Source organism: Trichosurus vulpecula, chromosome 3, assembly GCF_011100635.1.
Source record: "Trichosurus vulpecula isolate mTriVul1 chromosome 3, mTriVul1.pri, whole genome shotgun sequence".
NCBI classification, from domain to species: Eukaryota; Metazoa; Chordata; class Mammalia; order Diprotodontia; family Phalangeridae; genus Trichosurus; species Trichosurus vulpecula.
In genome coordinates this window covers 125977546-125995574 of record NC_050575.1, presented here as the reverse complement: position 1 = coordinate 125995574, position 18029 = coordinate 125977546, and the positions used below count along the sequence as shown (strand labels likewise).

At 37.1% G+C, this 18029-nt stretch overlaps 1 protein-coding gene across 1 annotated transcript; it reads left to right on the top strand.

Annotated features, from left to right (window-relative positions):
• Positions 1-3166: 3166 nt before the first annotated feature.
• On the top strand, positions 3167-4114 carry LOC118842196 (olfactory receptor 1N2-like). Its single transcript, XM_036749801.1, has one exon. It carries the CDS (start codon positions 3170-3172, stop codon positions 4112-4114), a length of 945 nt encoding a protein of 314 aa, XP_036605696.1. The 5' UTR covers positions 3167-3169.
• Positions 4115-18029: the final 13915 nt, after the last annotated feature.

Here is an 18029-nt window from a genome sequence, read left to right as displayed (position 1 = left end):
GATGGAGGGGAGGGCAGATGGGGGTGGAGGTAATCAAAAACAAACACTTTCGAAAGGGGATAGGGTCAATGGAGAAAATTCAATAAAGGAGCATGGGTTGGGAAGGAGCAAAATATAGTTAGTCTTTCACAACATGAGTATTATGGAAGGGTTTTATATAATGATACACATGTCGCCTATGTTGAATTGCTTGACTTCTTAGGGAGGGTGGGTGAGAAGGGAAGAGGGGAGAGAATTTGGAACTCAAAGTTTTAAAAATAGATGTTCAAAAACAAAAAAAAGTTTTTGCATGCAACTAGAAAATAAGATATACAGGCAATGGGGCGTAGAAATTTATCTTGCCCTACAAGAAAGGAAGGGAAAAGGGGATGGGAGGGGAATGGGGTGATAGAGGGGAGGGATGACTGGCGAACAGGGCAACCAGAATATATGCCATCTTGGAGTGGAGGGGAGGGTAGAAATGGGGAGAAAATTCGTAATTCAAACTCTTGTGAAAATCAATGCTGAAAACTAAATATGTTAAATAAACAAAATTAAATTAAAAAAAATTTCATTGTGAGCATTGACATCTCAGAAATGTTACAAAACATGGCTTGATTTATTGTTTTGTTGATTTTCTAGACTCAAGAAAGTGATGGAGAAAAAGATTAATAATATAAATTAAACTTAGAAATGTGTCGTATATGTATTTTTTCAGAGAACTGTTTGTTAAAACATTTACTGGAACATTGCTGGACATAGGCCTCCCCTAACATATGGGGACATGCCCTTAAAATACGTTTGAAAGAAAAAACAACATAGTCCTATAGAACTGGAAGAGACTTTTTCCATTTCCTCATTCTACAGATGAGTAAGTTCAGGCACAGAGAAATTGACAGTTCCTGAATAAGAACTGATCCATAGAGTCACCAATAAGTGGGGGAGGGAGCCAGGACTCAAAGTCAGATTGGCCTTCTCACTGTTAGTCCAATGAATCTTTCCAGTCTGCCATTTTCTGTCCTTTCAGAGTATATAATTTTATCCTTATTTCAATACTTTAGCAATTCATGGATCTGTGATTTCCTCATTGTGAGTACTCCCTCTCTTGATGCTGACTATATCTCCATCTCCCTTAGTAGAAGGTCTCTGTGAGCTGCTACAGAAAAAAACAAAACCACACTCTTCATCCTTGGGCAGCCTTTTGTTGATAATACTCTAGCTCATATCATGATGAGGCTGGTCCTCAAACAACAGAGGATCCAGTGGTGAGTTTATTACCCAAAGCTTCACTAGTTTGACCAAGTACTCCCAAAGTTTATGCCCTGCTGGTGCAAGTTTCTAAAGTCCAAGTTCACACATCATAATGAAGAAGCAAAGGACAATTTTAAAGCAAGTACAGCATAAATATTAGTCTCCACAACCCCATTTTGGACAGAGTATTAATAGACCATAGACCTTTAGACCTGAAAGAGACTTTCCAAGTCATCTAGTACAACTCATTCATTTTACCAATTAGGAAGCTGTGGTCAAAAAGGTTAAGTGACTTACCTAAAAATCACTGAGCTAATGTCGATGGAACTGGAAATCAAGTCTTATGATTTGAAACCCATGGTATTTCGAGTACATAGCCCTTATCTATAGACGGGGAAGTGGTTAACATAGATGTATTACTCATTTGTTCTTCCCTACCATTTAACATCATTCCCTGAGTGGCACCTCACTCAGTTTTAAAGCTTAGAAGCCCCACTAGTATGAGAGATCAACCACACCTGTCTCCTTTTCTGGCCCTTGATTCCACAGAACCCTGTACCTTTGAGCATGGCCTACCAGAATGAAATGGATCCTCAACAAGGTCCAGAGTGCAACACTTTTGGGGAATTCAGGGTGAGAAATTTTCTCCTATAACAAACTCCCAAGAAGTTTTTTTCCAACCTCAGAATTGCAGAGGATGAAGAGCAAATTGAATTGTTTTGTGATTAATTCACACCTCTAAGGAATTCAGAAGAGGGATAAACTGAAATCTGCCTCTCTTACCTTGTAACACCAACAGTGGGGGCATCTCAATTAGAATCCTCAGGGGGTGCATACGTGCACACACACACACATGCACACATGTACATACATGCGTGTGCACACACATACTCGTGTACACTAGCAGGGAAGCTACAGCTGCTTCTTTTGCTGTTATTGCTTAGTTAGGCCTAAGCTATACTTCCATTATATTGTAAGTACCTTTTAAAAATAATTTTTAAATTATTTTTTTCTAATTAATAAGAATAAATTTTCTATCTCTCCCATCTCTCCCCTTGAACAAAAGAGCAAAACTTTTGTAGTAATTTTAATGTCCAAATTTAGGCTACCCTCGGGTTTTATGATCAGAATAACTACCTTAGAATAGTGTGTTAATTCATCACAACAATCCTATGAACTCAGCAGAGCAAGGATATTAATAATTTATCAGTGAGGAAGCTGAGGCCCAGAGAGATAAGGAGATTCGTCCAGCGTCACACATCCAGGATCCTGAGTCTTGAATACAAGCTGTCTATAGTAGATGTAGGGTGGCAGAGAATGGCCTATATTTGTACCAATTAGACAATAATCTATTCCTGACCTGGTAAGGCTAATTCATTAAACACTCTCCATCAACTAGGTCCCAGTCCAAGTACTACTACCTCTTGAAAGCCTCTTCCAGCCTTCACTGATCTCTTCTTTCTCTGAGCAACCCCATTTAGATTGCATCAAGAAACCTAGCACTTGCTTAAAAATAGTCCTTAATTGTTCACTGAATAATCAAGTATAATAATCAAGTAGAATAATCAAGTATAATAATCAAGTCTCAGCTCCTCTAATTTTAATAATAGCTCATATTTCTAGAGTGTTTTACTCACAAAAACTTTGAAGTTTAGAGTATAGGTCTGGAAACCCATTTCATGGAGGAGGAAACTGTCACAGAGAGAAGCAGCTTTTCTCTGATCACACCACTAGGAGCTGACTTGGCTCAGGCTCAGACCCAGCTCTTCGGACTTTAGGTTGAAAGTTCTCTTTATTAAGGCAACCATTTATCCAGGACAGAGATCATGCCTCCTCCTTCTTTTAACCAAAGTCTATAGCATAAGACTAGGTGTAATGAGGGAGCTCAGTAAGAGTTGACTTATAGAGTTTTCTCATTTTCACAGACAATGGGAGACACATGGAACAGAAAAATAAAACAAGCATCTTTGAATTTATCCTCTTGGGACTTTCTGAACGACCAGATCAGCAGAGACTGCTTTTGGGGCTTTTTCTGATCATGTACCTGATCACAGTGGTGGGGAACCTTCTCATCATACTAGCCATTAGCTCAGACCCCCACCTCCAAAGCCCTATGTATTTCTTTTTAGCCAACCTGTCCTTTGCAGACATCTGTTTTGTATCAGCTTCTATCCCCAAGATGCTGGTGAACATTGAGTCCCAGCATCAGACCATCTCTTATGTTGGATGTATCACCCAGCTATATTTCCTTCTTACATTTGGGGGTTTGGACAACCTCCTCCTTGCTGCAATGGCCTATGACCGCTATGTGGCTATCTGCCGACCCCTTCACTATGCCACAGTCATGAGCCCCCAGCACTGTGCGCTGATGCTGACTGTGTGCTGGACACTGACCAATATTCCTGCCCTGACACACTGCATTTTGTTGGCCCACCTGGAATTCTGTACCCATCATGCTATCCCCTACTTCTACTGTGATATTAGTCCCCTGCTAAAGTTGGCATGCTCAGATGCCCACTTAAATGAATTGATGGTAATCATCCTGGGAGCAATATTCCTCATTGTTCCCCTTGCTCTCATTGTCCTCTCCTATGCCCACATCACCTCTGCTATCCTTGGTTTCTCTTCTCCTGAAGGTAGATGGAAAGCCTTCTCAACCTGTGGGTCCCACCTCACTGTCGTCTTACTCTTCTATGGTTCCTTAATGGGTGTGTATTTATTTCCATCATCAAGCTACTCTGTTCAAAGGAAAAGTGCAGCTGCTGTCCTCTACATGGTGGTGACTCCCATGATGAACCCGTTCATCTATAGCCTGAGGAACAAAGACATGAAAGGGGCACTAGGGAGACTTTTTGGCAATGGGAAAACTCTCTCCTCTCCATAACAGCAATGGCTGCTCCTGATGCTGTATTGGTAATTAAGGTGGGACTTTTTTTTACTCTTTTCTCTTTTGAGAATGCTAAAGTAATCAAGTGCCTTTGATGATGCTGGCCTTTGTTTCTTTGATTAAACCAGGAGTCCTCGGTGGCCTGCTTACCTCAAGAGAAAGCCTAGTTCACATAGGTTTGAGTCACATGGTTGTGACGCCTGAAGAATCATCACATGGTTTTGAGTCACATGGTTGTGATGCTCTTTGACCCTGAACAGGGTACATAAACTCAGAGGTTAGCATTATGTTTGGGGCTCTCATTCATTGGAAGTGTTGGTGTGGAGACTCTGGGCAGCCATTGTTAAGATCCCCCAACTTTGGAAAAACCCAGATGTTGGTACTTCTCTGGTAACTATGTATTGCTATGGACAGACTGGTTTGTGTTATTTGCTGTGTTTATATGATCTGTGTTTGTAATTTCTGTTTGTATTTGCTCTGAAGTTCAGGGTGCTTTTCCCCCTGAACTAAATGAATGATATACATATGTTTGATTAAAGTGAGATTAATAACCCCTTAAAGTTGCTTTCCTTAGAAAAGCAGATCAAAGAACCCGTGCTGGCAGCTTGTATTGCTGGTCTTGTTGGGTCTTTCACCCCCACAGCAGGTGCTAGCAACATTCTTGTTACAGATGCCAACTCCATCCTACTCCAGTCCACCCAAGACTATCTCACTCCACTCCACCTTCTCTAGTCCAGAGATTTCTAATGTCAATTACCTTGGGCTATTATGAGAGAGCTCTCTGAGTAGTCAGCAGTGGGTAAAGCTTAGACTGGCCAAACCCTCCATGGGGAATTAGAAGGAGATTTCTTTCATTTCCCTTTCATTCATTTATTTATTCAACAAATCTGTATCTATTATGCACCTACCATGTCCACTGGTGATGATATAAAGTTTAGATAAATCATGATACCTGTCCTCATGGTATTTACGGTGTGGTGCCAGTGTGGTTTACAGTGTTGTTCCACAAAACAGTACCACTTTAGCAGTGCATCAGAGACACATAGGGAGAAGGCTCTGTGCTTTTTTTCCAGTCAGTATGCTGTCAGCCCAGACCCAAAACACCCCAGGGCTGCTAGAGACCCAGGGGATTCAAGGGGAACAGATTTTAAAGGTGTTTTGAATAAAAAGATTTTGAGCTACTATACTGGAAGAGTTATACAGGGCAGAAAGAAGGTAGTGAGGTGGTAGGAAAGGTGATGGGTAGGTAATAGGGAAGGAGGGGTTGCATGCATGAAAAAAACTTCCCCATATACCTTTTGTTGCCATTGTTCTGAAATTTTGTGTCTGCCAATTCAATTTATTTTTGCTACCAATCATGTTTCTAATGTTTTTTAATAAACAGAGGGCTATTTTTTATTTTAAAAAATGGTAAAGTTATGGAGTCCAATATGTGCTCACACTCCAAAGGGAAATTGAATATCATATCTGGAGAAGAAAGGTGAATATTCCAATTTAGGTGTATGAATAATAGAAGTTATTATGAGAGTCTGCTATGAATTAAGGCTATGTGGGAAAAGTTATCAAATTGTATAGCAATATTTCTTTCAAAGTTTTCTCTTGTTTTAAGAAGGCTTTTCCAGTTCTCCTTGATCTTAACACTATCTCTCTGACACTACTCTACCCCGCCCCCCGCATTTACTCTGCATATATCTTGTTTGTACATATTTGTTCACATGTTATCTTCCCCATTAAATTTCTTGGGCGCTCCTTGAGAGCAGGGACTGTCTTTTGCTTTTCTTTGTATCCCTAGCATTTAGCCCAGTGTGTGGCACATAGTAGGTGCCTAATAAATGCTGGTTTACTGTATTCAACTTTCTGCTTCATTCATAAGTTCATCTGTTTTAATAGAGGGTATAATTTTTATAAGAAAAAATATATAAGAAAAGCATACTTTCTCTTCATTGTATAACCTCACCAAAAGTTGTTTCAGTAAAATTTTTGCCTACTTATCTACCCTCTGGGATTCAGTTCTCTCTGTAAAATAAAGGGGTTGTATCCAATAACCATAAGGTCCATTCCAGTAGTAACACTATGTTCCAACGTTGTATGTTGTAATGCCTCTGGCTGTCTAGTAGTCTAAGGTCCCTTTAAGCTCTCACATTCTATCCTCTCAAACAAATCACGTAAGTAACAGTGGTAGTATATCACTTGGTAACTTTGTGGCAGAATAGGCTAATTCACTTTTCAAAAGTGAATAGATTTTTACAGGCTCATAGAATCTAGGGCTGGAAAAGACTTTGCAGTCTAATGGTTCCTAGGACACTGCCTTTTTAACCAGAATAATTTCATGGTTCCCCATATGATAGAAGTTTTACTTTTAGTATCTATTGATTAAGAAAATGCATGACTTCATGAATTAAATACCACTTTCACATTGATTTACGTTTCATTAATCACAAAAGGATGCACATACAGTTAAAAATATAGACATCTGGAAGGTATATTATTCATTCAATTTTCAGAGGAAAAGTTTGTATATTTATCATACTGACTTATTCTATGAAATTGGCTTCTTGAGGAAACTTCATGGTCCAGCAAGAGTCCACAACCCAGAGTGTGCTGAAACCCTCCCAAATTGGCTGTTAAGAGTCCCTTGGTAAATTTTCTGTGTGAGCGTTTATATCTCAGAAATCAACAAATTCTACAAATGAAGGCTTGATCTATTGTTTTGTTGATTGTCTAGACTTAAGAAAACGATAGAGAAATTTTTAATAATGCAAATACAAATTAAAAGTGTTTCATGCATACATTTTTTCCAGAGAGCTTACTGTTAAATATTTACCAGTACACCCCCGTGACCATAGTTAACAGATTAAGAATCCAGCTCTCTCACTTTACAGAGGGAGAAAATGTAACCCAAAGAAATTTCTCCACCCTTCCCCCCCCACCAGAGTCCCACAGCTGGTAAGTGGCAGAACTGACAATCAAACCTCTGTTTCTTCGTTGAAAGTCCACTGCAAACTGTTGACAACTGAATCTGACCAAGGTAATATCATAGAGGAGAATAGGAAGGTAGGGGATAAAGGAAGGCAACAGGTGTGACCAAGGGAAGATGGGTAGAGACAAGGGCCACTGTTGAGGATGAAGTAATAGTAGGTCCTGAACCAAGGAGAGAAGAAGGTTCCAAATTAAAGCACTCATTGAAAATGTCAGCCAACCATGTATAGCCAGTACTCTTTTTCCTGATAGGTAGTAGGGGGTATCTAAATTGTTCTACTATCTCTTATTATTCATAGACCTCAAATAGGATATTTGCCTTGCTTCTTCTAATATGAAATTCATTTAATAAGAATTTGTTAAATGCCTACTAGGCATGAGGCTCAAGACAATCACTGGTATTTATATACCTCTCTAAATATGGCAAAGTGTTTTTCCATCTATGATCTTATTTAAATTTTATGACAAGCCTTTTAGCTAGGTACTATTAATCAATAAGAAGCATTTATCAAGTGCTGACTTTGTGCCAGTCATTTTACTAGGGCCTAGGAATACAAGTATAAAGACAAAGCAGTCCCTGCCCTCGAGAAATTTATATTCTACTAGGGGAATATAGCATGTTCATAGGTAAGTAAATATAGGCTATTAGCACATACAAACTTTTACATACAGGCTATGTTTCCCATATAGGTTATGTGTATATCCACATAGGTTTGTCTAAATGTGGCTCATAGGGAGGCATTTTAAATATCTTTGTAATTTTATCAGACTCATACAAATGGAGACTTAGATTCCTGATTAAAGGAGAGGCAGAAGTTGGGTATTTGAGCCTAGAATTATATTCACGTACTCTCCCTAAATGGGGCTAATCTAGGAGAAATGATTTTTTTTAGGTTTAAGCTGCTTTTCTGGTTAATGACAATAAAAATAACTTTCCTTTTTAAAAGTACCTTTAGTTTTGCATTTAATTTTGTTCTCAGGACAACCCTGGGAGGTAGGTGTTATCCCTATTTTACAGATGGTGGAATTGGCACAGACAGAGGTTAAATGAGATTTGAGCTTAAGAGAGATTTGAACTCGTCTTGTTCACTTCCTAAATCTCAGAAAATGAAAAAAAAACAATTTATTCAAGCAAATAGATAACAGAAATCGTACAGATTAGACTATGCTAGATGCTATATTGCATGAATTAGCTTTCCCACTTAGGGTTTTCTCATTTTAACTGAGAGAGTGAGTCCACAGTCTCAATCCAGGAAATCCAAGGGAAATTTCCCCACATTTCTAAAGCAGCAAACTAGAGATCAAGAATATGGAAAGGAATTCATTTATTTACTCATCATTTGGCTATTGAAGTATTTCTCTCTCTTCAGGGGCTTGTCTGATAATTTCTTTTTTTATAAATTTCTTTTTTCATTTTTAATTTACATCATTTAGTTCCATAGATTTTTGTGTTCCAAATTTTCTCTCCCTCCTTCTCCCCCACCTTGCTCCCTAAAATGGCATACAATTCAATGTAGATTCTACATATACCTTCAGACTGAACTTATTTACATAATAGTCTAGTTGCAAAGAAGAATTATAACCAATGGAATGAATCATGAGAAAGGAGAAATGAAAACAAAAAAGAAGGAAAAAAAGAGAGAGCAAATAGTTTGCCTCAATCTGCATTCAGACTCCATAATTCTTCCTCTGGATGTGCATAGCTTTTTCCATCATGGGTATTTTGGAGCTTTCTTTGAACCTTGCATTGATGAAAAGATTCAAGTCTATCAAAGTTAGTCCTTACAGATACCATGTGTCTGTAATCATGTATAATGATCTCCTGGTTCTGCTCCCCTCACTCAGCATCAATTCGCATAAGTCTTTCCAGGTTGTAATGAAGTCTGTCTGTTCATCATTTCTTATTGCACAATAGTATTCCATTATATTCATATACCACAATTTTTTAGCCATTCCCCAATTGATGGGCATCCCCTTGATTTTCAATTCTTTGCTGCCACAAAAAAAGCTGCTATAAATATGTTTGTACGTACGGGTCCATTTCCCACTTGTATATCTCTTTGGGATATAGACCTAGAGTGGTATTGCTGGGTCAAAGGGTATGCACATTTTTATAGCCCTTTGGGCATAGTACCAAATTGCTCTCCAGAATAACTGGATCAGTTCACAACTCCACCAACAATGTAACAATGTTCCATTTTTCCCACATCCTCTCCAGCGTTTATCATTTTCCTGTTGTGTCATGTTAGCCAATCTGACAGGAGAGATACGGTACCTAAGAGTTGTTTTCATTTGCATTTCTCTAATTAATTGTGATTTAGAGCATTTTTTCATATGACTATAGATATCTTTAATTTCTTCCTCTGAAAACTGCTTGTTCATATCTTTTGACCATTTCTTAAATAGGGAATGATTTGTGTTCCTATAAATTTGGTTCAGTTCTCTGTATAGTTTAGAGATGAGGGCTTTATCAGAAACAGTGGTTGTAAAGATTCTTTCCCAATTTTCTGCTTCCCTCCTAATTTTTGTTGCATTGGCTTTGTTTATACAAAAACTTTTCAATTGGATATAACCAAAATGATCCATTTTGCATTTTGTAATGCTCTTTCTTGTTTGGTCATGAATTCGTCCCTTTTCCATAAATCTGACAGACAAACTATTTCTTGCTCTCCAAATTGCTTACAGTGTCAGCCTTTATTCCTAAATCATGAATCATTTTGACTTGTGTACAATATTGGTCTATGTCCAGTTTTTGCCATACTATTTTCCAATTTTCCCAGCAGTTTTTGTGAAATATGAAAGATACTGTCCAGATCTTCATTTCGATTATGGCTTTCAGGTAAGCCAATGATTCTGTCATTGTCTCTCCTGGTTTTATTTTCCAGGTCAGTTGTTTTTCCAATGAAGTGTTTTAAATTTTCTTTCATTTTTTTCATTCTTTTACATTTTTATGGTTGATTCTTGATGTCTCATAGAGTCCTTAGTCACCATTTGCCCGGTTCTAACTTTTAAGGAGTTGTTATCCTCAGTTAGTTTTTGTACTTCCTTTTCTATTTGACCAGTTGTACTTTTTAAGGAGTTGTTTTCTTCAGTGGATTTTAGTATCTCCTTTTCCATTTTGGCTAATTCTATTTTTTAAGCAGTTGTTTTCTTTTTCCAAGCTGTTGACTCTTTTTTTCATAATTACCTCAGTTACATGATTTTAAGCTTCCTTTTGAGCTCTTCCATGAGTTCTTTCTGGGCTTGAGACCAATTCCCATTTTTCTTTTCCTTGGGGCTTTGCCCATAGGTGTTTTGACATTGTTGCCATCCTCTGAGTTTGTGTCTTGATCTTCCCTGTCACCATAATAACTTTCTATGATCACATTCCTTTTTTTGTTGTTACTTTTTGCTCATCTTTTTTGGCCTTTTTCATTTCTTTTAAAGTTAAGTTCTGCTTCCTTGTTAGAAGGGTACTGTCTCGGGCTTCTTGTGCTAGGGGCTGCAGGCTCTGGCTGTTTACTTGGTGCTACACTAGTGTTGCCCTGAGGCCCATGGGGGACCTTCATGTCTGGTGCTGTGCTAAGAAGGTGAGGTGTAGGATGGCTGGTGCTGCTGGAAGTTATAGGAGTCTGGCAACTTACCTGGAGCTGAGCCAGGATCCTAGTGCTGGTGTGGTATAAATTTGACTCAATTCTCTATATATTTGAGAAATGAGGCCTTTATCAGAGACACTTTTGTGCAACCTTCTTTAGGAGTACTTTCCTGGTTTCCCCAGCCAATATTTCCCTACTCCAAATCACCTATTTTGTATGTAACCTGAGGTTCAAGTCTAAACATTTGCCTAAGACTCTCCTTATTTGTCGAGAGAATTACTCCTTGATAATCCATGCCTTCATAGGAGGTGGAGTTGAAAAGAGATTGGAAAAAAAGGATTTTTCTGGCTTTCAGCTTCAAGAGAGGATAGAGTTCCAACTTTCGTCAAAGACAAGCCCATGAGAGTCCATTTTCCAGGATCTGAGATGGTGAAGAAAGCAGTAAATTGCCATAATTCTTCCATATTCATCTCCAAGCAACCATAAAAAAGCACCCCAAAACAAATCCTAGAACAGCAGAACAAGCAAAAAGATAGGGTGAAACAATCCTTCAGCCCAAGAAACTTGGAAGATCAGCAAGATTTCAGTCCTGTATAAGGGGAATACATTCTAGGACAGGAAGCATCCTAGCAAACCAGCAGCAAGCTCCACCTCATCAAACCAGGGGGAGATTCTGAGCCTCAAAACAGTGTATCAGGCAAATGTCAATACCAGTACCTTCCACATGCCTCAGCATAGCCAGGAGAACAGGCCAAAAACTGCCATATGCTTCAGCATAGCCCCAGGCAAACAGAGAACCTTCATTGGCCAGACTTCTATGTGCTTCAGCGTAGCCCTGTTTTACATTATTGCACATATCTAACCCATATCAGACTGCTTATCATCTTGGGGAGGAGGAGGGGAAGGAGGGAGAAAAATTTGGAATTCAAAATCTGTCAAAAAGGAATGTTGAAAATTTTCTTTACATGTAATCGGAATAAATAAAATACCATAAAAAAAGAAGGTGGCATGAGCCAAGTCTCAAAAGAAAAGAGGGGGCTTAAGAGGTATTGTTGAGGAGCAGCTAGGTGGAGCAGTGAGTAGAGCACAGGTCCTGGAGTCAGGAGGTCCTGTGTTCAAATCTGGCCTCAGACACTTGACACACTTACTAGCTGTGTGACCTTGGGCAAGTCACTTAACTCCAATTGCCCTGCCTTTCCCCCTCCAAAAGTTTCTTTTAAAAAAGAAATTAAGGTTGAGGAGGGTGAGCATTCCAGGCAAGGGGAACACTGTGTAGAGGTATGGAGATTCACAATGTATTCTCCAGCCTCCAAGGTTTCATAAATGAGATGAAATGTTTTGTATTTGAGAATGGCAAGTAGGTCAGACTAGCTAACCTATACAGTGTAAAGGGGCAGTAGTGTATGATTAGTCTAGGGCTGGTGGCTGTGTTAGTAGAGAAAAATGAACAGATATTTGAAGAAGTACAATTGACAAGACTTGGAAACTTATCGGCTATGGGGGTGAGGGAGAGCAAAGATTTAGAGATGACTCCTGGGCTCCAAAATTGGGTGATTGGAAGAAGGGTATTGCCCTCTGTAGATATAGGGAACTGAGGAGAATGGGCAATTTAGGAGGAAAGATAATTAGTTTTGTTTTGTATATAATGAGTTTGCAATACTTGTGGGACATCCAGATGGAGATAGCAAGCAGGGAGGAAGAGATATAGAGCTGACGTTCAGGAGAGAGGTAAGAATTGAATATGATTACTTGGAAGTTATCTTCATAGAGACTGAATTTAATAAACTGAATTGATGAGATCATTAAGAGAGTGTGTAGATAAGGAAGAGGAGAAGCCCCTGGACAGAGCCTTCCATATATGTGGATATTTCAGCTGCAAAGAGGTCTGAGATCAGGCCCAATAGATAAAAAGAGAAATAACAAAGTCCCACAAAATTCCAAAAAGAGGAGAGGGAGATCTACAAAATCAAATGCTGGTCTGAGGAAAGGCCAGTAAGTGTGGCAACAAAGAGACCAATAGACATAAGAACTTCCTCTTTGGCAAAAGCTCTAGTAAAACTGGAAAGCAGGCAGAAATTGGGTTTAGACCAAAATTTCATACCATGTACCAACAGGCTCCAAATGAGTATATAACATAAATATGAACAGATTAGAGGACAAGGGAAGGTTAAATCTTTCACAATGATGGATACAGGGAGAATTCTTAACTAAACAAAGGGTAGCAATGATCATAAAAAATAAATTCAAAACTTCAATTGCATACAATTTAAAAGTTTTTATATGTGCAAAATTAAGGTAATTCTATTTAGAAGGGAAATAGTTAACTGAAAATAATTTTGTGGCAAAATTTTTTGGATAAGTTAATATTCAATATATGTATCAAATTGCTACAAATATGTATGAATGACAGTCATATTCCAATTGGTAAATTGTCAAAGGATATGAACAGGTAGTTACTCAAAAATACAGAAATAAATGCAAGTTATCAACAGCCAATATTTGAAAATGCTCCAAATCTCTAATAATAAGAGGCATGGCAACTAAAGCAAGTCATACCAATAAGATTAGGAAAGGTAGAAAAGAGGAAATTGCAGTTATGGGAAGTGTTTTTGGAGAATAGGCACACTGATTTATTTTGGAAGAGGTGTTAATTGGTACATCTGATCAGGAAAACAATTTGTATGTGTCCCCAAATTCACTAAAGTATTCATAATCTTGGACCCAGTGATTCCATTACTAGGCATATAACCCCAAAGATTCCAAAGATAGAGGGAAAGAACTGATACACATATTTATAGAAGTATTTTTTATTGTTGTGACAAAGAACTAGAAACAAAATGAGTGCTCACAAATGAGGGAATTTCTGAACAAATTGTATGAATGGAATAAGATATGATGATGGTGTAAGAAATGACAAAACAGATTTAGAGAAACCTGATGGGACTGTATGAAGAACTGAGAAAGAATGCATTGAGATGAAACAAGAGAACAGTTTATACGGTGACCATGGTAGTATAAGGATGAACAACCCTGATAGATTTCAAAACTTTGATCAATGTAGTGACTAGTCATAACTTCAGAAGACTAATAATGAAGCACGCTTCCCACATCTTAGCATACAGGTGGAAGAACAGAGATGCAACATGAGATATAGTCAATGTGTTTTTTGTTTTACTTGACTTCATTAGTGGGTTACAAGGAAGGGCTTCTATTTGGGAAGAGGATAGAATCCGTGGGTAAGAATGCTGATGCAAAAAAGAAAGAAAATATCATCAATGAAACATTCTAAAAATATTCTGAAGCAGAAGAATGTTAAGAAGCTGACACAGAGAATTCTGCTACTATCATGTTAAATTTAATGTACACTTAAAAAAATAAACTCTACCTAACCAGAGTTTCATATGCAGTCTTCTTTTCTTTATACAGGGTGTTCCTAAAGTCTGGTCACATAGGAAATCTCATTAACATCTCATTAACTGTTTTGCTGAAGACTCTGTGTTGTTTAGTGACTTCTTTTTCTGGGGTGTGCTAAAGAAGAAGGTGTACTCAATGGAAATCACAGATGCAACAACTTTATTGAATGCATAAAGAGTGAATGTACTAAAATTGATGGCAATGTGGAGTTACTGCATCAAGTTCATGTGAATCTTGCAAAGCACATCAACCTTTGCATCACACATGATGGAAATCATATTGAAGATGTTATTTGTTAATATTCCAATTAAATAAAATGTTGTTGAAAATTTCATTCATTTCATTTCTTGAAAATATGTGTTTTGGCCTGCGTGTCCAGACTTTGGGAGCACCATGTAAGTTGAAATGTTCATATTTATTAAGTTAATAATGAAAAAGATCATTAGTGATCTTGAGAAGAACAGTAGATTTGTAATGATGGAAGACAGATTCCAAGGGATTGATAATTGAAAGGTGAGAAAGTTGGGACAATGAGTGTAGATAGCTCTTTTTTGTCACAGTTTAACCGTGAAAGGGAGGAAATAGATGATAGATGAATAGATAGACAGATGGAGGTATCGAGGGACAGAGGGATGAATGGATGGAGAGACATCCATGTAGATAAACAGATGAATTAGATATAAAGACAGAAAGGAAAGAATTTATTAGGCACTTACTATGTTTCAAGCGCTGTGCTAAATTTTAGGGATACAAATTATAAGCCAAAAGAAAGAGAGGAAAGATTTGAAATGCAACTTGAGGGCTTAGTAGGGTCAAATGAAGACTTTTAAAGCATAAGACAGATCTGAGCATATTTGTAATATCTGGGAAAGGCCCAATTGTTTGGAAATCAGGAAAAAGAAAGGATGCTTGATGGGACAAACTCTTGGAGGAGAAAGAGGAGAATATGAACTAAGGGCATGAGTAGAAGGATTGGTGTTGGCAAGAAAGACGAGCTCTTCATCTGAGACAAAGTAGAAGAGGCTGGAGGTTGATTCTGTAGTTATTTGAAGAGTAGAAGTGGGGAGGAGAGGGAGCTCATAACAGATGGCTTCATTTTTTCCAGTGAAACCCTTTACTGAGGTGAAGGGAAAAATGGTGATATAGGTCGTTTGAAAAAAATATTGAAACAGCCAATGTGGGGAGTATGATATAGAGACTATAAAGGAAAAGGAAAAGGAAAAGGATTTGGCATGCAGTAGTGAGTGTCCAGATGAGACTAGATAACATAAATTTATAGTGGACCAATTGATATTCTTGAACTCAAGTCTGATCTTGTAACTTTCCTTGCTTAAATAGCGTCAGTGACTCCTCATTTACCTTAGGATAAAATACAAACCCCTCTCTTTAGCACTTAAAGCCCACAAGTGAGGTACAGCTTATATTCGTGGGATGGTTAAATTTATTCTCCTGCACTCTATGTTCTGGCTATGCTGAACTTCTTACAATTCTCTATGCATGACATTCCATTTCTTCTATATCTATACATGAGATATTCCCTCATGTCTTGACTGCTCCCTCTCTCTCTCTCCTTACATATGTCTCTTAGAACTCATAGTTCTTTTCACCTCATCTCAATTGCTGCCTCCTTCAAGCAGCCCATCCTAATTCTCCAAGTCTATCGTGCTCCCCTCTACCCAAATCAGTGCATGTTTATTTTTATATCCTGCATTTACTTACTTGTAAACAAATTGTTTTCCCTCAGTTGAATGTAAGTTCTTTGATTTTCTTTTCTGTATTTGTTTGATTAGCCCCTTGCACAGTTCCAACTGCTTAATAAATGCTTGTTGATTGATTGACTCAACAAGTATGATTGTATGGCTTCCTCTAGCACCTAAAAAAGAGGGAGGGAGGGAGGGAGATGGTTTGAGCAATCCATGGCCGGGGTTCAGAAAGGGATGATGCAGAATAGAACAACAAATCAAAGAACTCATGGGCCAAAGATAGTGCAAAGTTGGAGAGGTTAACTACGAGATTCAAAATTTTAAGGCATTAAAAGTAAGGCTAGAGTAAAGTACAATGAAAAGAACAGAAAATGGGTTTAGGAGAGGTGAAGAATAAGGACAGTTAAAAGAAGGATAGGAGATTATGGTCACATTTAGGAATTTAATTTTTCAACTATCAAGCATTTACTTTCTCTCCTTTTTACCCCTCCCAGTTTAAAGGAAAATAAAATTCTTTTTTTTTAGCAGATTTGTATAATAAAGCAAAACAAATGCCCACATTGTTCATGGCAATGAAACATGAATTTTTGGCCATGTGTAAAATAGGAATTTCTGACTAAATTGCTTATGTCACACAAGGAATTTTATATCATTCCTTCTTTTTTGTCATTGCAAATTGTTTGTGTAATATTGAAATTAATTATTCTTTAAAAATTCATGGAATTCTCTTATAAATCCATCTGTTTTGAGGTTTCTTTTCCTTTGGGAATTCATTTATGTGTTGTTCAACTTCTTTTTCTGAGATTGGGTTATTTAAATTCTCTGTTTCTTGTTCTGCTAATCTGGGCATTTTATATTTTATAAGTATTCATCATTTCATTAAAGTTTTCAGCTTTATTAGCATATAATTGAGAAAACAGTTTTTAATGATTTCTTTTATTTCATTCATTATAAATTCTTTTCAATTTTAGAGACTGGTAATTTGGTTTTTGTTTCCAAAAAATCAAATTAGCCAAACTTTATCTATTTCATTGTAGTTTTGTCAAAACAACACAGTTTTAGTAACTAAGTGCATTTTAGACCAGTTTAGTTTTGTTAATCTCTTCTTTGATTTTCAAAATTTCTCTTTCAGTTTTTCATTGTTTTTTATTTGTTAATATTCTAATTAATTTATTGTATGATCAATTCATTGATCTATTTTTTCTTTCTTTTTGATGAAAATGTTTAGAAAAAGAAATTTTCTCCTAAGGATTCTTTGACTGCATCCCAAAATTTTCACATTGTCCATATCTTTAATGAAATTATCCATCTTTCCTAAGATTTGTTCTTTGATTTGTCATTTTTTAGGATTAAGTCATTTAGTCTGCAATTAATTTTATTCATTCTTCAATTGTCTTTTATCCAATGTAATTTTTATTCTATTATGATCAGTAAGGAATGCATTCAATATGTCTGCTTTTCTGTATTTGTGAAGTTTTTATGCCATAGTAAATGGTTACTTTTTGGGAGGGTATACATGCACAGCTGAACAATATGCACACTCATTTCTGTTCCTAATTAATAACTGTCAGAGACCTATCATGTCCAACTTTTCAAAAATTCAATTCATATACTTAATTTCTTTCTATTCTTCAGGTTTAGATTTGACAGTTCTGAAAAGGATATTTTGAGATCACCTATTATTTCCGTTTTACTATCTATATCTCTTGTGTATTTAGATGCAATGTTTTTGGTGCTTATTCCCTTTTAGAATCTGAACATATCATTGTTGTATAGTTTTTCCCCCAGGTCCCCATCCATATTTACTTTTTTTATATTTCTCTTTACTTGTATCTGCTCAGTTTTGATCTTTTCATCAGTAATATTTGAAAGTCTTCTTTTTCATTAAAGATCCATTTCCTACCCTGTAGGATTATAACCAATTTTGATGACTAAGTTATTCTTTGTTGTAACGCTGTGTTTCTTGCCTTTTGAAATTTCATATAACAAATTCTCTGCTCTTTTAAAGTGATAGCTGCTAAATCTTTTATAATCCTACCTGTGACTCCTTGGTACTTGACCTCCTTCTTTCTGTCTGCTTTCATTTTTTTTAAAAATACTATTTTACTTTTTTTCCCCAAATACATGTAAAAACAATTTTTAATACTCTTTTTTAAGTTTTGAGTTCCAAATTCTACATCTCCCTCTCTTTCTTCCCTCTTCCCCGAGACAGTAAGCAATCTGGACAGTCACATGAAATAT